Here is a 19,890-nt window from a genome sequence, read left to right on the forward strand (position 1 = left end):
TAAACATTTCTGGTATAGTCAAGAGTCAGGTTTGCCTGAGAATTCTCGAGTATTGAGCTGAGTGTGTTTTCCTGGGGCTGCTGTATCAAAGTGCTGTGAACTGGGGACTTTAAACTACAGAAACTTGGGTCATTTCCTAGGGGTCCAGTGGTGAGGGCTCCGTGCTCCCACTGCAGGGTGTGTAGTGTAGGTTCAACCCCTGGTCGAGGAACTGAGATCCTGCATGCTGTGTGGCGCGGTCAAAACCACCACCAAAAAAAACGGGAACGTGTTCTCTCGTTCTGGAGCCGGAGGACTGAGTACCCCAGGGAGAACCCTTCCTTGCCTGTTCCAGCCTCTGGCGCTTGCTGGCAGTCCTTGGTGTTCCTTAACTTGTAGCTGCTCCACCCCCAAGTTCTGCGTCTGTCTGCACGTGGTCATCTTCTTTGTGTGTCTCCTCTCCTTGTCTCCCGTCTTCCCTCCCTAGAAACTCATTGGATTTTAGAAAAAAAAGTGAAGTTGCTCAGTTGTGTCTGACTCTTTGCGACGCCATAGACCATAACCTACCAGGCTCCTCTGTCCATGAAATTTTCCAGGCAAGAATACTGGAGTGGGTTGCCATTTCCTTCTCCAGGGGATCTTCCCGACCCAGGGATCAAACCCGGATCTTCCGCATTGTTGGCAGACACTTTGCCATCTGAGCTACCAGGGAAGCCCATTGGATTTTGGGCCCACCCTAATCAGTGCAACTCATCTGAGATTGACTGCATCTGCCAAGACCCTATGTCCAAGTATAGTCACATTCACAGGTCCTGTGTTAGGACTTAGACATAGGTTCTTGGGAAACCACATTCATCCCACAGTGCTTGGGGCCTGACTTGAATTGAGCAAAATTGAGCTCCTCTGATCATTTTGAAGCTTAAATGCTGTGTTTTATGAGATACCAAAATATTTGGAATTGGTATAGAAATAAAAGTGAATCCTAGATTTCTTAAGCCAGTTTAGGGCTGTTTCTAGTAGATTTTGAGTGGTGTGTATATAATTTATTTTTTGACATTTACAACTAAAAAGATTGGATATTTGTTGGAGTTTGTGGAATTCAGCTTACTGAGGATTGTGGTCCTCCTGGGGTGGTTGTAAGAGGAAACAAAAGTAAATTAGCAGTTTCTTTTCTCCGTTTGTGTGTGTATTTTGCTTAAGAATAACTTGTTTTTTTCCCATTAATACTAGGAAATTAAACTTACATATTTGGATCACTTTTTTTTTTAAAGCTAACTCATGCCCTTGATCATTTTAGAAAATAGAGAATTTTCTAAAATTAATTGAACGGCATTCAGGATCGTTGAAATTCTAGCTTCAGCTTCAGAAAGGGTTTTTGGTGAGACACACAGTTAACCTGGCTTAATGCCTGGCCTTTGGTCAGTGCCTAACATGTATTATTGTTAGTGAGCCTTTCTAAGAGAGAGAGAAGGAGGTGTGAGCAGTCAGGAAGAGGAGAGTTCCTCTCACCTCTTATTTTTGATAGTCATATGTCTGGTTAGTGTATTTGCCTTTCCAGTCATTGGTTTGGCTTTGGTCATAAATGATTGAAAAATGTAGATTTCCATTAGAATGAGAGCATTTTTAATGCAGGGTGGTACATACAGTATTAGGCACAGGTGTACTTTCTAGATTTGAGATTTGAAGGTGTTGTTCTTTATTATGTGATGCTTGTGAATGAATATTAAAAATCCAGACCAGGTTAACTTTTTTCTTTATTCCCTTCCCCAGTTAAATAAAAATAGCAGCATTGATCCAACAAGCCACAAAGCCACAATGTGGCAAAGTGTCCTTTCTGAGAGGTGAATATTGCTGAATGAAGATGGCTGACAGAGGCGGGAAGATTCTTCCAGGGCCGGTGTACATCGAGGTGGAGTATGATTACGAGTACGAAGCGAAGGACAGAAAGATTGTGATAAAGCAAGGGGAGCGGTACCTCCTGGTGAAGAAGACCAATGATGACTGGTGGCAGGTCAAGCCAGACGAGAGTTCCAAAGCGTTCTACGTGCCGGCCCAGTACGTGAAGGAGGTGGGCCGCCGAGCCCTGATGCCGCCGGTGAAGCAGGCCCCGGGGCTGCCAAACCACTCTGTGAAGACGGCGCAGAGTCTCCACCTCCAGCGGTCTTCGGAGAATGTGAACAGGTTGCCCGAGCTGTCAAGCTTTGGAAAGACATCCTCATCTTCTGTTCAAGGAACAGGTCTTGTTCGTGATGCCAATCAGAATTTTGGGCCCAGTTACATTCCAGGTCAGACCGTCAGCCTCAGCCTGGACCTGACCCACAATAACGGAAAACTCAACAGTGACTCACATTCTCCCAAAGTTTCTGGCCAGAATAGGACACGCTTATTTGGTCACTTTCCCGGTCCTGAGTTCCTGGAGGTAGAGAAAGCTGGCTTCTCCCAGGAGCAGTCTTGTGATTCAGCGGGAGAAGGCTCGGAACGGATCCAGCAGGATTCGGAGTCCGGCGATGAGCTAAGCAGCAGCTCCACCGAGCAGATGAGGGTAAGACCGACTGGCGGTGACGGGAAACTTGTGCCGCCTGCAGAGCCATTTGAGCCTGGGTGTTATTATCTTTTTATTTTAAAAAATTTACTTTATCAAAGTATGGTTGGGTTAATTTCTGCTATACAGCCGAGTAACTCATGTATGCATACATATATATTCTTTTTTCATATTTTTTTCCATATTGTTTACTACAGGATATTGACTATAGCTCCCAGTGCTATACAGTAGGACCTTGTCATTTACACTTTCTTTAATATAGTCTTTATTTTAATTAAAATCTTTGTAAAACTTAAGAATCGTTTTGCTTTATGTTTATTTTCAGAGTACATAGGGTTTTTTTTAACTTTATTTTCAGAGTATTTTTTTTATTTCAGAGTATTTTATTTTTTAAATTTTACTTTTTTTTTTATTTTACTTTATTTTTTTATTTTGCTTTATTTTCAGAGTACATAGGTTTATCCAGAGTGAGAGAGAGAGAGAACATGTGAAATAACTTTTTGGCTGATGGAGGTTCACTTTAAGGTTTCCCTAAGCATTCCTGTTCCTCTATTGGACCAGAACTGCCTCAAGTTTGGACACTTTTTCTTTTACTAGAAAATTTTTGGTTTTTGACTGCACTTATTCTGTCTTGTTTTCACTAAGTCTTCAAGTAATAATGAAAGTAAGGGAAAATGTCATAAGAATACTAACTCTTGTTATTTGAAACTTGTTTATTAACTTCGAATATTTAAAAAATACATACATACATATATATATATATATATATAGAGAGAGAGAGAGAGAGAGAGAGAGAGATAGCTTACAAATGTTTATCTGTTCAAGTACTTTTGTGTGTTAAGTATCTTGGAAAAAATTTTGTATCTATTGTTTGATTTTTTTCCCATCCACCCACCACCATCTTGTGTGTTGTTTATTTTGAGATTAGTTTGTGCCAGTTTGTCAAGTGAAGTGAAGTAATTTTAAAAACATGCATGAAATTAAAACTTGAATGTATTTAGAAAAGTTTAATATTAAGTGAATTCGATAAGTTTTGGGCCTAAAGCTCTGTTTTAAGATCTCATCAGATTAAGTCAGTGAATACTTGTGAGGCTGCTCTTTGGTGTGGTCTGATTGTAATGAAACTAGTATGTTCTTTTTCTTTTACAGGCTTTAGTTTTTCTCATGACGTCTTGAATGGAGATAGGAAAAAGGGAAGGCTCTCTAGAAAATCTTGTGATGCTTGAGATCAAGGCAGTTACATGGAGAGTGCTGTCAGCTTATCATCATTCATCTTAGTCTTTTTTCAGTCCTTTTGTGATACTTGGATGTAGAATATACAGAGTGTTCTCAAGTTTTTCTGTACACGACTCCTTATTGTACCAGTTGCACTTGGGAAAGGCCTGTTTGTCTTTTCCGTCTGGCCATCACCACTGTTTCACACTTGGACTTGTGCTTGTGTGTGGGCGCACTGGCAGCCCTCTGTTCTTTCCATTGTGCTCATCTTAAATTCACTGTGTAGAGGTCATGCCTCCTGATCGCTCCTGGACTGTTTGGAAATCCTGTTAGATTTCTCTAGCCAGACCCTGTCCTAACTCTTCATGGCAGTTGTTTCAAACCTTTTCCATTTTATTCAGTTCTCTGATTCACCTGCTTTTTCCTACTCTCTTACCAGAGAGTCTTGCCTCCTATGTCACAGCAGAAATGTAAGCCTTGGGATGGGAACTGCTTCCGTTTGGTAATGCATGCCCAGCAGCTAATTGAGCTGACTCTAGATTTGAATCTGGGTCCATATCTCTTAACCAGCTGAGTGATGATTGGGGCAAATTGTTTAACTTCTGTGTGTCTCTTTCCTCCTCTTGACATGGGGATCACAGATTAGTTATTTTTACCTCCCCTGTGTCTGGCCTGTAAGTAATAGGTCTCTTCTGCTGCTTGGTAACTTACTCCCAGATCGCCTGGCTTAAAACAGTAAACATTTATTATCTCACAGTTTCTGTGGGCCAGTCATTTAGAAGCGGCTTAGTTGGTGGTTTTAAAGGCTTAGGGTCTCTCATGAGGTTGCCGTCTCATGAAGGCTTGGCCGGGCTGGGGCAGCTGCCTCTAGGATGGTCACTCACATGGGGCTGGTTGGGCCTCTTGGCAGATACTTGGATATTGCATCTAGCTTTTCCCTCAGAAGGAGCTGCGTTGTCTCCCGATGGTCTGATGTTGGAAGTTGCACACTGGCATATCTGACCACACACCCTGTTCTTTGTGGAGGAGACCACTCGGGGTGTGAGTATCACATACTGGACGTTGGGGCCGGCTGTCCCAGTGTGCGGTCAGTACCACTGAGCATCCTCACCGCTGTTGTCGTCGTTTCTCTTAGTGTTATTTCCGCCATGGGACCTACGCGCGTCTGTGTCAGCAGCCATCTCTCCCAGCACAGGCGGTGTGGGCGTGGCCTCTCCTGTCAGAGGGTGGTCTCTTCATATTTGTTCCCTCTTTTTCAGAAACCTTTTGCCAAACATTATGTAGTGGTGTGCTCATGTGGCTTTAAAGTCATTATTTACCAAGTTTGTCTCTTCAGCTTGTAAATTTGCTCATTTTTTTCTGTTTTAATAAAGCTTTTCAGTAATACCTTCCCCTCCGAGGATCACCTTCCACTCCTTATCGGCAACTTCTGGGAAGAGTTGCACGTGTTTACTTCTCTGCATCTGCTTGTTTCCTGCTGCTTCCTTAATCTCTCCTCAATGTAAAGAGCTTCTGCTGAAAGCTACCCATGGTCTCATTGTTGACCAGTTTACAGACAATTAGATTACTTTTATACATAATCAGTACCATGACTACAGTGAACGATATGAATATTCAAAAGGCAGTGTAAAGTAATTTTTCATTGAGGCATATCATGTAATCAGTTGTGTGAATTGTACTAGTCTTGATGGATTTGTGCTTCTGCACACCCGTGTGAGCCGCCTCCCAGTCAGTAGCCACACCCCCATCCTCCATTTTTCTGCTAGGAGATTTCCGATTTTCTGACATACTACCATTGATCAGTCTCCTTTAATTAAACTGTGCATTCTGAGAAGGTTGTAGCTTCTTAAGCAGTTGTAGGAAGTCATATGGAGGATCACCTGTGCCTTCTGTCCAGTACTGGCAGTGGAGACATCTTGGATAACACCGCAGTTGAAGTGTCAACATTGGTACAGTCAGATGCTGACCATTTCCATCAACGAGAGGACCCCTTATCACCACACCCACTACCCCCCTACCCCCAATGCTACTTAACCCCTCGCTACCACTGATCTGTTTTTCGTTTTTATAATATGGTCATTTCAGGAGTAGTATATGAATGGACTCACAGCCTGTTTAACCCTTTGGGATTGACTTTCATTCAGCACAATTCTTGAGAGATTGATGCAGGTTGTTGCTGTATCAGTGTCCTTTTTGTTGATGACTAGTATTCTGTGGTATGGATGTTCTGTGCTTCACCTCACCTGTTGAAGAGCACCTGAGTTTCCAGTGTATGGCTATTGCCAACAAAGCTGCTACATGTAAACATTGCTGCACAGATTTTTCTGTGAATTTACCTTTTTATTTCTCTGCCATAAATGCCCATGAGTATAATTGCTGAGTGCATGTTTAATTTTTCAAGAAACTGCCAAACTGTTTTCCAGAGTGGCCATACATTTTACTTTTATACCATTAATAGCAGTGCTTATGATCCAGGTTCTCCACATGCTCACTAGCTTTTGGTATTGTCACTTTTTTTCCCTCTTTTTTTGGCTCCACTGGATTTTTGTTGTGGCACATGGACTTCTCTCTAGTTGTGGGTGGGCTTAGTTGCCCTGGGGTGTGAGGGATCTTAGTTCCCCCATCAGGGACCAAACCTGTAACCCCTGAATTGGAAGGTGGATCCTTAACCTCTGATCCACTAGGGAAGCCCCTGTGTCACTTTATTTTAGCCATTCTGATAGGTATGTAGTAATAGCTTGTGATTTTAATTTGCATTTTCCTATCATTGAACCTCTTTTATGTGCTTATTTGCCATCAGTAGATCCTTTTCATTCAGTGTTTCTTCATGGTTTTTGGTTTTGTTTTTTAATTGTGATGGTGTGGCTTTGTGTGTGTTTTTTGGTATTTTGATATTTGTGTGGGACATGACTGAACAACTGACACTCTCACTTTCACTTTGGTATTTATCCTGTTTTTAGTTTGGGACATTTCTGTTGACATATCTTCACGCTCACTGATTCTTTTCCCATCCACGTCCAGTCTACTGATCATCACTTCACAGGCATTTTCTCTGTTACAGTGCTTTAATTTGTAGAATTTCCTTTTTATTCTGTCTGAGATTTTCCACTCCTCTGCTTGAATTACTCATTTCTTCTTGTATGTTGTCTACTTTTTCTCTTACAGCCCTTAAGATATTGAAAGTAGTTATTTTAAATTCCCTGTCTGATAACTCCAACCTCTGTGCCATACCTGAGTTTGACGCTGTAGTGTGGATGGTGTTTGCAGTGCCTTTTGCCTGCTTTGTAGTTTTGCTGAGAGCCAGATGTGTGTTTTTGGGTGATAGGAGTGAAAGTAAATAGGCCTCCAGTGTGCAGTGTTCGGTTAACCTGGCTAAGAATTGTTGTTGTTGTTTAGTTGCTGAGTTGTGTTCAACCCTTGCGACTGCGTGGGCTGTAGCCCGCCAGGCTCTTCTGTCCATGGGATTCTCCAGGCAAGAATACTGCAGCGGGTTGCCATTTCCTTCTCCAGGGGACCTTCCCGACTCAAGGATGGAACCGCATCTCCTACATTGGGAGGCAGATTCTTCTCTACTACTCAGTCACCTGGGAAGCCCGGCTAGGAATTGGACTGTGTTTAATGTTTGTGGGTATCAGAGGCTTTAACTTCTTCAAGTCCCCATGTCATTGGCCTTCTCATTAGTGAGAGTTCGTCATTAGTGTCTGGTTCCCCAGTAAATCTCTGCTGCCTTGCTGGCTGGGGGTGCTGAAATGCCTCATTACTTGTCCCGCGTGACCCCACTGACCTCCCGCTCAGAGGAAGGCCTTTTTGCCACTCGGCAGTGGTGGAAGTTCTGATTCCTCACTCGGCCTCCTCTGTGTGCGTGTGTGTGGGGGGTGGGGGTGAGGGGAGGTCTTGTGACCATCCGGCAGTGACTGCCCTGCTTCCTTCCCCTGCCTTCTCTGACACCACCTTGGTGGGGCTTTGGGGTGTTTGTCACCACTGGTGGTCTGTGGGTGGAATCGTTGGTTTGTTCTGTGGCATTTGGCCGGACTAGAGTGGTAATATCCAAAGCTTTCGGTCTTGCTGGTCTTCCCCTTTTCTGGGTCTCTTGCTCCATCTGGAACAGGGATTTGTTGGGGCTTTTTTGGTCAGTGCCTGTTGGTGTTTCTGGATTTGCTGACTTCCCTCTTCAGACTTGGGACGGATGAAGCCACAAGTAACCTCAGGGAGCTCACCAGCATGTGGCTTATTGGGTCCTGAGGTGATAGGAGGTTTATTTTCTCTCTGCCTTTGAGGCATCTTCTGTTTATTTTATGTGTTTTTATTTATGCCTAAGTGAGGCATAGGATAAAGTACCTTTCCTTCTTTCCCCCAGAACTGGAAGTGATTGGAAAGTTTTTAATGGTAGTTTTAAAGTGTTTTAAGTGTTTGTTGTCTTGACCACCTAACAGTCTTGGTTAGAGGGTGGCCTTTCTGCCACTCAGCAGTGGTGGGGGAAGGTTCTCTCAACATAAGCTTCCATTGTGCCCTGTCCTTTTCCTTTGGCGTACTCATCACACTTCTGCTTGTTTTCTTTCTTCTCATGAGTCAGTCTGTATGTAGTCTCCAAGGCCAAGCTATCTACTGTATCTTGTTCATTTCTGTATTTCCGGTGCCTAGTATAGTACCCGGGTACCCTGAAGAGGGAAATGGCAGCCCACTCCAGTATTCTTGCCTGGGAAATCCTATGGACAGAGGAGCCTGGTGGGCTACAGTCCATGGGGTTGCAAAAGATTTGGACTCGACTTAGTGACTAAACAACAGCAACGACGCATAGTAGATGTGCCAAATGTAATGATGATCAGTGTTTAGCTACAGATACATGGAGGGGGAGACCTGGATTAATATCCCATCAAAGATGCATGTTTCTGTTTGAAGTCATTTTCTGTTTGAAAGTCATCCAAAAGTGCTGTGACCCATGACACAGCATAGGGTTTACGAAGAATATTAGAGAGGTGAAATTGGAGGTAAAAAACTGTGATGCAATATAGAGATTCCAAAATCTGAGTCAAACAAAATCATAAAATTCAATTCACCCCCCTCCCCCACCCCCCATTAAAATAGACACATCATACGCAGTGTCTTGATCAGAGCATGATCAGAGCAACGTTTTTTTTTTGTTATGCCATGTGGCATGTGAGATCTTAGTTCCCTGGCCAGGGGTGGAACCTGTGCCTCCTGCAGTGGAAACGCAGAGGCCTAACCACTGGACTGCCAGGAGAGTCCCCAGAGCAACATGTTTTTAGGTCATTTCAGAGTTTATACTAACGGTTGATCTGAAGATGAAACTCAGAAATCAGTGTTAGTTCAGTGCTTCAAACCTTAGAAGAGCTTAAAAAGTGTGCACTTTGCTCCTGATGTCCTATTTTTCTCTCATGATCTCATTAATATCCTTTTAATATGTGTCTTACCAGCCTTGAGTGTCAAGTTTCCTGATTCCCTGTAGTTCAAAAATGAGGTCTAAAGCTGGAGAGTCAAGATGGTAGACTTTCATCTGTGAGGCTAATGGGATGCCAGAGGGAGAACGATGACTTTAGGAAGAAGGCCAGAATGCTGTCAAGCTTAGAATCATGTTATTTTTAAAATATAATATGAATATTTATGATGACTGTAAATCTAGTAATGTTTAAATTATGTTTATAATAGTTACTTACGTTGGCAGATATATTTATAGAAAGAATGTCTTCATTGACAGTGCCAACTCAGTGTTTTTCTGCCCTTTGAAGTCTAATATTAAATTAATCTGGAAAATTTTATATATGGAACAGTTCATCAACATTTCAAGATGTTAACATTGTATACTGGGCTCATAAAATCACCTCTCTAATTTGTTATAGGTTTAAGCTTTGTTTCTAATTGAAAAGTATTTAAATATTTCCTTTTAGTCTTCATTCCCAAATTATGTGGACTGTTTATATCGATGTTTATTGTATTAAAAAATACAGATTTTAATTATACATGTGTACGTACAGCTGTATATTTACAAAGTAAGGATCATACTGTGTGTGCAGTTGCACTCTAGGGAATATTTAAAAGATATCTATTATACAAACAGCATATTTATTAAACAAGGAAGAATGCTGAGAGATGTAATTTTTTAGGCTAATTGGATTCTTTGGTTGATTCAGGATTAGGTATAAAGGGTTTCAGTGTTTGTTAGAGATTTTCCTAAATCTGTTTCCACAAAGATGGTGCTGAATCTAAAAACAGATATAAATTAGCTTTGTATAGCGCCAGCTAATAATGTCCCCATTCATCCAAATCCTCGTTTGCCATTGGTAGATCTTTCTGTTAAGTCCTTCCCCTGCCATGCTGCTGGAGCCAGGACTTAGCGGTGTTAAAATTCGCTGAAATGCTGCTTTGTCACCTGCTCAGACTCACCACAAACTTCCTGTTTAGTTTATTGCTTCACAGCAGTTTGGAAATTAGAAATTTTAGGAGATTTGGGGGCTGATGACTTCTGCTAGATAATAATGGCTTGACTATGTTCTGGTGAATTTGTCTGAAAACCTGATCTTCAGTATTTATACCGTAATTATCTTTGGTCAAGTGTGAATGAAGTTCAGTGTCTTACTTAGAAAGCAGTTGGAATTGTCTCTTGAGTACTGTTGTTATTATTATTTAAAAATATTTTCTTGGCCATTAGAAAGCAGTTGGAATTGTCTCTTGAGTACTGTTGTTATTATTATTTAAAAATATTTTCTTGGCTGTTAGAAAGCAGTTGGAATTGTCTCTTGAGTACTGTTGTTATTATTATTTAAAAATATTTTCTTGGCTGCACTTGAGGGCAGGTGGGCTCTTTGTTCCCTGACTAGGGACTGAACCCATGCCCACTGCATTGGAAACTTGGAATCCCAACTACTAGTTTGCCAGGAAAATTTCCCCCCACCACCCCTTGTTTTGGGTATTGTTTATTTTAGTTTTTAAATTTAGGGCAGTGTGGTGTCTGAACTTAGAATGGATGTGGCTTTTGAGATTTGAAATCTGCTGCTGTGTAGTTGTATGTCCACAGGCAAGTTCTGAACCTCAGTTTTCTCATCTCTGAAAATGGAGCTGAGAATTGGGCTTCAGTAGTTGCAGCTCGCAGGCTCTAGGTTACAGGCTTAGGAGGTTGTGGTGCATGGGTTTAGTTGCTCCATGGCATGTGGGATCTTCCCAGACCAGGGGTTGTGCCCTGTATTGGCAGGTGGGTTCTTAACTACTAGACCACCAGGAAGTCCCCTCATTAGTCTTCTTATCCTGTTAACTTGTCTTAGCAAGTAGTAATGTGGTTTGATTGACATTTCCGTTCCATTCCATTTCTTTGACTGTCCTTTGCTTTGAGCATGTAGTACTAATGGGTGGTAAGAAGTAAAGAAAAAGGATTTTAATAATCTGCAAAAATGATCACCACCTCCACATAGTGGAGAGTTGTTTGTATTAAAATTGAATCATCTTTCAGTAATATTTTAATTAGTGGCATTCCTGAGAGTGACAGGATCATTAGTGTTTTTTTGGGTGGTATTGTTAGTTTGACTTTTTCCTCTATAATCAACCTGATCACAAGTGTAAACAGAGCCACGTTTAGGCAAAATTGTGAGGTTTTTCAACTGCAGTATCCTTTTGGTTTTCCTTTCTTTATATTTTCCTTCTCTGAGTAGTGTTTGGGAAACACCATCTTCTGTTTCTGCTTCCTGGGATCATCATCTGTCAAACTTTTCTACTAAATCAAGACAGGAAAGAATAAAAGTTTTTTTGTTTGGTTTTATGTGCTTGAATAAATACATGTTCATACAGTCCCAGGAACCTTACTGGAATTTGATGGAAAGTGAAAACTCCTTTCTCAAGAAATGCACACACATTTATACCAAATTTTGCTCTAGTTTCATGATATCCAGAAACCCAGATTATTAAAGTGAAGATTTTGGACAGAGTAATTATGGAGTGAAAATTTATGAATCTTCTTTAAAAAAGTTTAGGCATACATGTCTAATTACATGGAAATTTGGGAGAGAAGCTAGATCTGTTTGAAATTACAGATGGGTCAAACCTGAAGGCAAAATTAATTGAGATCTCTTAGGATGACTGCTCTTATTCTCCTTGGCATGCCTTCTATTCTCCAGGACAAGAGCACCTGCTTCTAACTGTTGGGGGTCTTCGCTCAGAAACTGCTGGTATTAGAAAGTAAATGCTTTATTATCTGTCGTTAGCTTCCTTCTGGAACAGAGAATCTGCTTAATTTAGCATTGATCTGTTTACCAGGCCCCTTTCTCTTTTTGGTTGCGCCCTTTCGGAGCATCTAGTAAAAACCATGGGCCATCTTTCCAATAAAATGCCTGCACGTATATTAATGCATGCCCTTGGGCTCACAGTCCACATAGAACTTCTTACATTATCCTCCCTTTCACATTTTTCCTGACCTTTTTTTTTTTACCTTTTCCTCTTCTAAGACAAGTCAGTCTCTTCTTTCAGTTCAGTTCAGTTCAGTCTCTCAGTCGTGTCTGACTCTTTGTGACCCCATGGACACCAGGCTTCCCTGGTCTCTTCTTTACCTTTCTTCTAACCTTTACCTGTCCTTCTACCTCATGATTCCTAGATGCATTTTACCTTTTTTTCTGCTTTAATTCTTGTCTGTTAGTCAGAGCTTAGGGGTAGAAACCCAACTGTGTCCTATTTAGGCAAAAGTGAATTTATTGACTCATGTAACCAAATTGCAGGAAGGATTTATTCATGTAGGTGTTAAGGGTGATTGGAACTAGGGCCTTTTCACTGTCAGGATTCTTTTTTTTATTTTTTAAGTTTTGGCTGTGCTGGGTCTTTATTACTATGTATAGGCTTTCTCTAATTGTGGTGAGCAGGGGTCTTCTTTGCAGTGTGCTGGCCTCTCATCGTGGTGGCTCCTCTTGTTGCGGAGCATGGCCTCCAGGCGCACGGACCCAGCAGTTTTGGCGCATGGGCTTAGTTGCTCCATGTCACGTGGGATCTGCCTGGACTAGGGATCGAACCTGTGTCAGGGAATGCCTATCAGGATTCCTTTTATCCTTTCTCTCTCTCATCTCTGATTCTCTCTCCATGATGCCGTCATTCTTCCAAACAGACGTCTTCCACATGGCTGTAGACAAGTTGCTGCTGGGCACTAGGGTCACATCCTTAGTTTTTCTATCAGAGCATCCGTTTTTCCTCCCATGATTCTAGTTCAGAAAATCTTGGAGAAGGAATTGACTTGGTTTGGGATATGCTTATGCTTATGACCTGGGCATGGTTGGACCCACCCTACCCAAACTGCATAGATGAAATCTGAGGAAAAGCATTTCCCCTAAAGAAGTGGCAGACATGCTATTCCCAAAATAAGGGAGAGGTGCCGGGCAAGCAGATAACAGTGGGTGACCACACCCTCTTCTGAGGTTGAGTCTCGGGTCTTCCTACTTCATGCCCATTCTGTGCCAGCTCAGTCATCAAGTGCCGCGATGGCCAGGGGAAGAGCTGGCCACGACACAGTTTCCAGGCCGATTTGTGTTTGGCACAGGAAGAGCAACGTGATAGTCCCTTTGTGTGTGTCCTGTTCTTCAGATTGTTGTCTTTAAAGCCAAAGATTGCATCCTGCCTGTTTCTGCCAGCAAACTTCTGACAAGATATAATACAGGAAATCTGTATGGAGAAGGCAATATTGTTTTTTTTAATTTTATTAAAAGAAATTTTAAAAATGTTTTGGCCATGCTGCATGGCATGCGAGATCTTAATTCCCTGACCAGAAATCCACCCCATGCCTGCTGCAGTGGAAGCAGAGTCTTAACCACTGGACTGCCAGGAAAGTCCCAAGGCAATACTGATTTTTTTTTAAAATAGCAACTTAGAGGAATTCCCTGGTGGTCCAGTGGTTAGGACTCCGTGCTTTCACTCCTGAGGGCATGGGCTCAATCTCTAGTCTGGGAACTAAGACCGTCAAACTGTGTCATGCAGCCAAAAAAAAAAAAAAAAAAAGGTGGGGGGAGCAGCTTAAAATGCTTAATATGATATGTCTGCAATTGATAATAGATGAACTTGTGATGGTTACATTTTGTGTCATTTTGGCTGGACCATGATGCCAAGATATTTGGTCAAAAATTATTCTGGATGTTTCTGTGAAGGTATCTTTTGGGATGAGATTAACATGTAAATTGGGGGACTCTGAGTAAAGCAGATTGTCATCCATATTGTGGGTGGGCCCCCTCTAATCAGTTGAAGGTTTTAATAGCACAGAGAACAGAACCTCCCCTTGGTAAGAAGGAATTCTACCAGCAGACTACCTTTGAGCTCAACTGCTGCTCTTGCCTTGGTCTCCCAGCTTGCCTCGCAGGTTTTGGACTTGGCAAACCTTCACAATTTCATGAGACAGTTCCTGAAAGTAAATCTCTGGGTCTATCTACATACCTACATCCATCCATCCATCCATCCATCCATCCATCTAACATCTTGTGTTTCTTTCTGTGGAGAACTCTAATACACAGGCTATAGCCATCGACTGCTCCAGGCATTTATCATCACAGTTAGATCCAGAAGAAAGGTCTGAAGTTCATATGTGAAATCCTTTGCAGGGACGTCCCCCCTTAGCTTAATTAGTCTTGTACTCATCCACAGACCAATTGCTCTGATAGGTTGAGCACTCTTATACATCAGTCCCTTCACAAAGAAGGTGTGAGGTATGCAGGGTGGTGTAATTGGCATTTCCATCAGAATTTCATCATTTGGTGGAGAGCAGATACTTAAAGGATGGTGCTGGTGCCTAGGACCTGGAGACTTACTCGGCAGTCAGAAGCAGCAAATGTTCATATGGTACCATTATTTGCTATACATTGGAATATATCTATCTTTTGGAATGTGGAGTGATTGCATTCTTTATGTTTTAGAATTCCTGGATACCATGTAAGATTGATTGTGTATAAATTTCTTCACATCTGTAGACTGATTCTGATAGTCTTTAATGCATGAATTTTCCAACCTGTGATTTTAAAAAGTCTTAGACATTGTTTAAAGGTTAAAATCACAGTATCAGTTGACTTGAGATTTTAGAAGTTTCTCTGTCTCCTTAGATATATGTATGTATGTATATATACACACAGACATAATTTTAATACGATAGTAGTGAAGCAGTAGAAAGAGATGGTTGAAAAGTTGATATAACTTTAATAGTTATTAAAAAAAGTGTGTACATTAAAAATGTTCTATGTTTTCACCCTGTTTTCTTTCTCGGGAAGAATTTGTTAATCTAGGTGACACAGCAACAAAAACAACAGATGTGGAAACATTTTTGCTTTTTTGTTGAGAAAAATCTCATCTGTATGCATAGAATATCTTTAGCAATTGCTTCAGTAAATGCCAGACAGATGGTGTAAACTCAGAATGACTCCTCAAACAATTTTATCACAACAATTATTTTGAAACATATTATAACAACACTCAAGCTCAGATTTCTGGCAAATCATGAATGTAACTAGGTACATAAAGAGGGAAAGGACTAGGCTTCTAAACCAGAGAAATTTGTGTCTATGAGATGCTTAATTTCTAAAGCTCTCTTTTCATAACCTATGGTTGAATACTATGTTTTTCTGTCTCATAGAGTGGAATTCAGTAGTGGTTGAAGGTAGGTGAGTGACAGGTTGGCTATAAAAGAGAAATAGAAAAATAAAGAACTAGAGGGAATTCATTGATACTAATAGTGAAAGAGAATGATGGAAGGAACCCAGTCATTGTTATTTGGGCATCTTTGCTGTGTCAAGTGCTAGAATAGATGGTTACATGTGTGGTTGCTTCACAGATCTCTTTGAAGAAACAATTGCATATTTTCAGTTTATGAAGTCATGGGAGTATTTATACCCTTAAAATACTTTAAAATCATTATGTCAAAATCCTGACCTTGTTTGATTGAGCTGTGTGAGTTTAACCAGTCAGTTTTTTCATGGAACAGCAATTTTACTTGAAAGAATGGCTGACAAACTGCTTATTCACAGCAGGGCGTTTGTTAGACATTTTCTCAAAAGTGAACAAAGTAAGGCTCTTAGGGGAAAAAAAAAAAGGTTTTTGTTGCAAATGATAAAAATCAAGATTTCAAATGAAAATTAGAATCTTGAGAACTTGGATCTGCTACCATGAGCTTATAGTTTTTCAGTCTTAAGACTTTCCTGATGAAAGTGATAATACCAAGGATTTTGTGTTCAGTTTTTGTTTTTGATATCATGTAATGAAATGTTTCAGCATTTGGAAAATAAGATAAGCCTAACTCAGTGAATTAAAAATTTTCAAATGACCAATGCATGATGGATACAGGAATCATTCATGGACAAGGTAGAGCAGTGGATTTTAATGTGACAAAGTACTAAGAGTTAATTGGTGTGATTTTATTTAGTTATTGAAAATTTTTTTTAATGTCTTTTTTGGCTGTCTTCATTGCTGCATGGGCATTCTCTAGTTGTGGCAAGTTGGGGCTACTCTCTAGATCGTAGTACACGAACTCCTCATTGTGGTGATGTCTTTTGTTGAGGAGCACAGACGTGGGCTTCAGTAGTTGTGATGCTCAGGGTTAGTTGCTCTGTGGCATGTTGGCTTTTCCTGGACCAGGGATCAAACTCACGTTCCCGGGATTTGGCGAGTGTATTCTTAACCATTGGACCACCAGAGAAGGCCAAATTGATGTGGTTTTAGATTCCACATTGCAGTGAACCTTTAAGAAACTGTTGTTCATTGAGGTTTGGAGGAATGTCAGAGAATGTCCACAGTTATCTGAAAAGCTTATTAAAATATTTCTCCTTTTATCATCTGCATAAGACCGTTTTTTTGTTTATGTACTTCAGCTGGAACAACACATTGCAAAGATTTAATGTGGAAGCACATTTGAGAATCTGGATAATGAAGAGATTTGTAAATGTAAAATGGTGCTGTTTTCCTCACTAACATTTTTTGGGAGACCATCATTATTTTTCTAAATACATATTCACACTAGCATGCGACAGGTTTATAGTTTTGAAATAAATTTAACAACTAATTAAATTTCCTTTTAGCTCTAACTTAAAATACTATACATTAGTAGATATAACCTGCATGAGCAAAAGCTCTTCTGTATCCCAAGTAATTTTTAAGAGTGTAAAGGGCCTCTCAGACCAAAACGTTTGAGAACGCTGGTTTGGTGAAAGGGTATGCACGTAGCTCAGAGAAAGCAGTATTTGATGTAGGCCTTGCAGGATTCTTCTCCTTAGAATCAAATGCCTTTATGTACAGTTCTGGGTATATGTTAATGGTTCAGGACTTGATGATGATAAGAATTTTTTGGTAAAATGTTTAACAATTAGGCTAGAGACATTTTGGCTAAACTGTGTCTCAGTTAGACAGATGAATTATTTGTTAAAATCTATTATCAGTAAGTTTGGTAAGCCAGATAGTCAGTGATCTTTTAATCATACATAGAATTAAATTTAACTTTGTGTTGTAAATGTATATGGAGTATTATGAACTATAGTAATATTAAAATATTGAAAATTTTCTTGCATTAGAAGTGGTTTATACTTACATAAAAAATTACTTACAGTGTACATAAAGAAAGTCCCATCTCCCCAAGGAGGGCACAGTATGACAATTCTCAGTTTCAAGATTGGAAAACCTTGAATATGCAAAAATAGAAGTGAGAAGAAGTGAAAGACTTGTGTCTCTATAAGGATGGAAAAGAGGAAGGAATGATTTCCTGTAGTCAGACTGTTGTTAAGCTTTTTTTCCCTGTGTGTGCTGAAGTTAGAAACTGGACAGCTTACCAAACGACAGGGGGAAGCCGAGTCTACCTGTGTGTCAGTTAGGCTTGATGCGCTGCGATCAGTGCTGGGACTGTTTTCCCGTACTTTCCTATAAGATGAACTCAACATTTCTATCTGTTTAGCTTGTTGAACTAACATTTGAAGCAAGTTTGGGCAAGGAGATATAACTAATGTGAGTCTTAGGGAGTAAATAAATATGTATTTCTCAGTGCAGTGAAAACTCAGTCAGTTTTTCTGGGGAACAGAAATTTTTCCCTAATTGAATATCCAGCATCCATGTTTCATTCGTCACCTGATTAAAGGCTTTCTGCGTGCTGGGATAGATGCCATGTCTAGTCTGTTTTCTGCTTTTGAGGAGCTCATAGCTTAGCATATTTCAGCTCACTCTCCAACAGAAGTAAAAGTAGCATATGAAAGGTTACCAAGCCTTTCTTTAAAGAATCAGTCTTTTGTAGGCATCATTATTATTACTATTTGTTGTCTTTATAGTAGTATATTTATTAGTTTGTAGTGTCTCCAGGACATACTCAGTGTTACTTTTGGAGGAAAAAAAATAATCATACTATCAGGGGTCATTTATCTAATTCTGCTAAAGTGGAAATGTTGAAAAATTCCAGGTAACAGTTTTGATTAGATAGGCTCCGATTACTGTAATTTTTTTAAAAATGTGAATGTTTATTTTTTTATGTGTCTGATTAAAAGAAATACATCTAAACCAAAAAAACTTCCTCTTACTCTGTGATCTCTTTATTTCTGTGTTCACTATTCTGATACTCACTTAAAATCTTACAGATGTGGACTTATTTTCATGACTCTACCATTTGAATTTTACTTTTTGGCCTCTTAATGAGAGCCCACAGCATATGTCTGACCTTCTTTATCTTTCTGTCTACTAACTTTTCCACAGATGAAGACCATAGTCGTGTTAGTCAGGATCTCATAAGCACCCAAGTGCATCATCGAGCAGAAGGTCCTGAGAGGAGGACGCTAGGCTTCCCTGTCTCTTTGAGAAACTAGTTGAGTGGGAGGCTGTTCCACCCCTAGCTTGGGAGAGCAGACAGGTTGTAGCGCTGTAGACAGAAGAGTATGTGAAACTCATTTTTTTTTTTTTTTTACAAAACTTATTTATTTATTTTTGACTGCAGCTTGAGTGGGTCTTCATTGCTGTGTGGGCTTTTCTCAAGTTGCGGTGAGCAGGATCTAATTTCTAGTTGCAGTGTGTGGATTTCTCACTGCAGTGACTTCTCCTGTTGCAGAGCATGAGCTCTACACAAGAGGGCTTCAGTAGTCGTGGCTCCCAGGCTCTAGGGCACAGGCTTAATAGCTGTGGTGCACGGGCCTAGTTGCTCCGAGGCACGTGGGAATCTTCCCAGGTTAGGGATCGAACCCATGTCTCCTGCACTGGCAGGCGAATTCTTTACCACCCAGCCAGTGAAGCCTGTGAAGCTCATATTTGAAAGAAATTGGTAGGTGTGTCTTGGCAGTTATTTTATAGTTTCCAAGGGATTGTGATTTTTTTTTGTTACTTCAAAATACTGAAGAACCTTGAAAGTGAATCTTGAGAATTCTCTTTTTGCTTAAAACTACCTAGTGCCCCATGTTTGTAGGTGTTCAAGTATTATTATGTAATCTTTCCTAGTGAAGCATACTTCCGCACTGTTAATTATCCTGTTTTTATTTTGCATCACAAAACTTAGCTGGAGAGTTACCAACATTTGGAACTTGGATTTTTCATAATGTCATGGTGCAGCACCCATGATGACACATTTGTTCTGATGAGTATAAGTGAGAATATATTGATGCTTCTGGGGACGAGTGGGAGGTAATATTTGAAATATGAGCTGAGTTGAATGGTTGCCATGCTCACAGAGAGTAAAAATATTATTTAATTAGTTAAAATATTTATTGATTACTTTTGCTGTGTTCAGTTCAGTTTGGTCGCTCAGTTGTGTCACTCTTTGCGACCCCAGGAACTGCAGCATGCCAGGCCTCCCTGTCCATTACCAACTCCCAGAGCCTACCCAAACTCATGTCCTTTGAGTCGGTGATGCCATCCAACCATCTCATCCTCTATTGTCCCCTTTTCCTCCTGCCCTCAATCTTTACTGTGTTAGGTTATGATTTACAAAAAGTATAAAACAGTATTCTCAAATCTTTTACTAAAAGATAGGCAAAATGAAATTAAAGTGAAATAACTTAGCACTTAATATTTCTTAGTGTTTTTCTGTTTGTAACTTTAGGGAGAGAGAATGTGCCAGTTCTTAAATTTCAAAATATTTTACGCTGTAGTAACAAAAGTATTCATTAAACACAGCTCTTAAGAAATTGGTTGGGACAGTATAGGTAGTGAGTAATAGCCTGGACTTTGAAATCAAA

At 40.4% G+C, this 19,890-nt stretch overlaps 1 protein-coding gene across 8 annotated transcripts in view; it reads left to right on the plus strand.

Moving 5' to 3' along the window:
* Positions 1-19,890, plus strand: part of ARHGAP12 (Rho GTPase activating protein 12) — a 119,276-nt gene that overhangs the window by 17,062 nt on the left and 82,324 nt on the right. For all 8 annotated transcript variants that reach the window (XM_070472132.1, XM_070472130.1, XM_070472134.1 and 5 more), the window contains one exon: positions 1,750-2,521. In XM_070472132.1, coding sequence (XP_070328233.1) covers positions 1,835-2,521 — 687 coding nt within the window. In that variant the 5' untranslated portion in view covers positions 1,750-1,834. The remainder of the gene's footprint in view (positions 1-1,749; positions 2,522-19,890) is intronic.

Source organism: Odocoileus virginianus, chromosome 9 (genome assembly GCF_023699985.2).
Source record: "Odocoileus virginianus isolate 20LAN1187 ecotype Illinois chromosome 9, Ovbor_1.2, whole genome shotgun sequence".
NCBI classification, from domain to species: domain Eukaryota; kingdom Metazoa; phylum Chordata; class Mammalia; order Artiodactyla; family Cervidae; genus Odocoileus; species Odocoileus virginianus.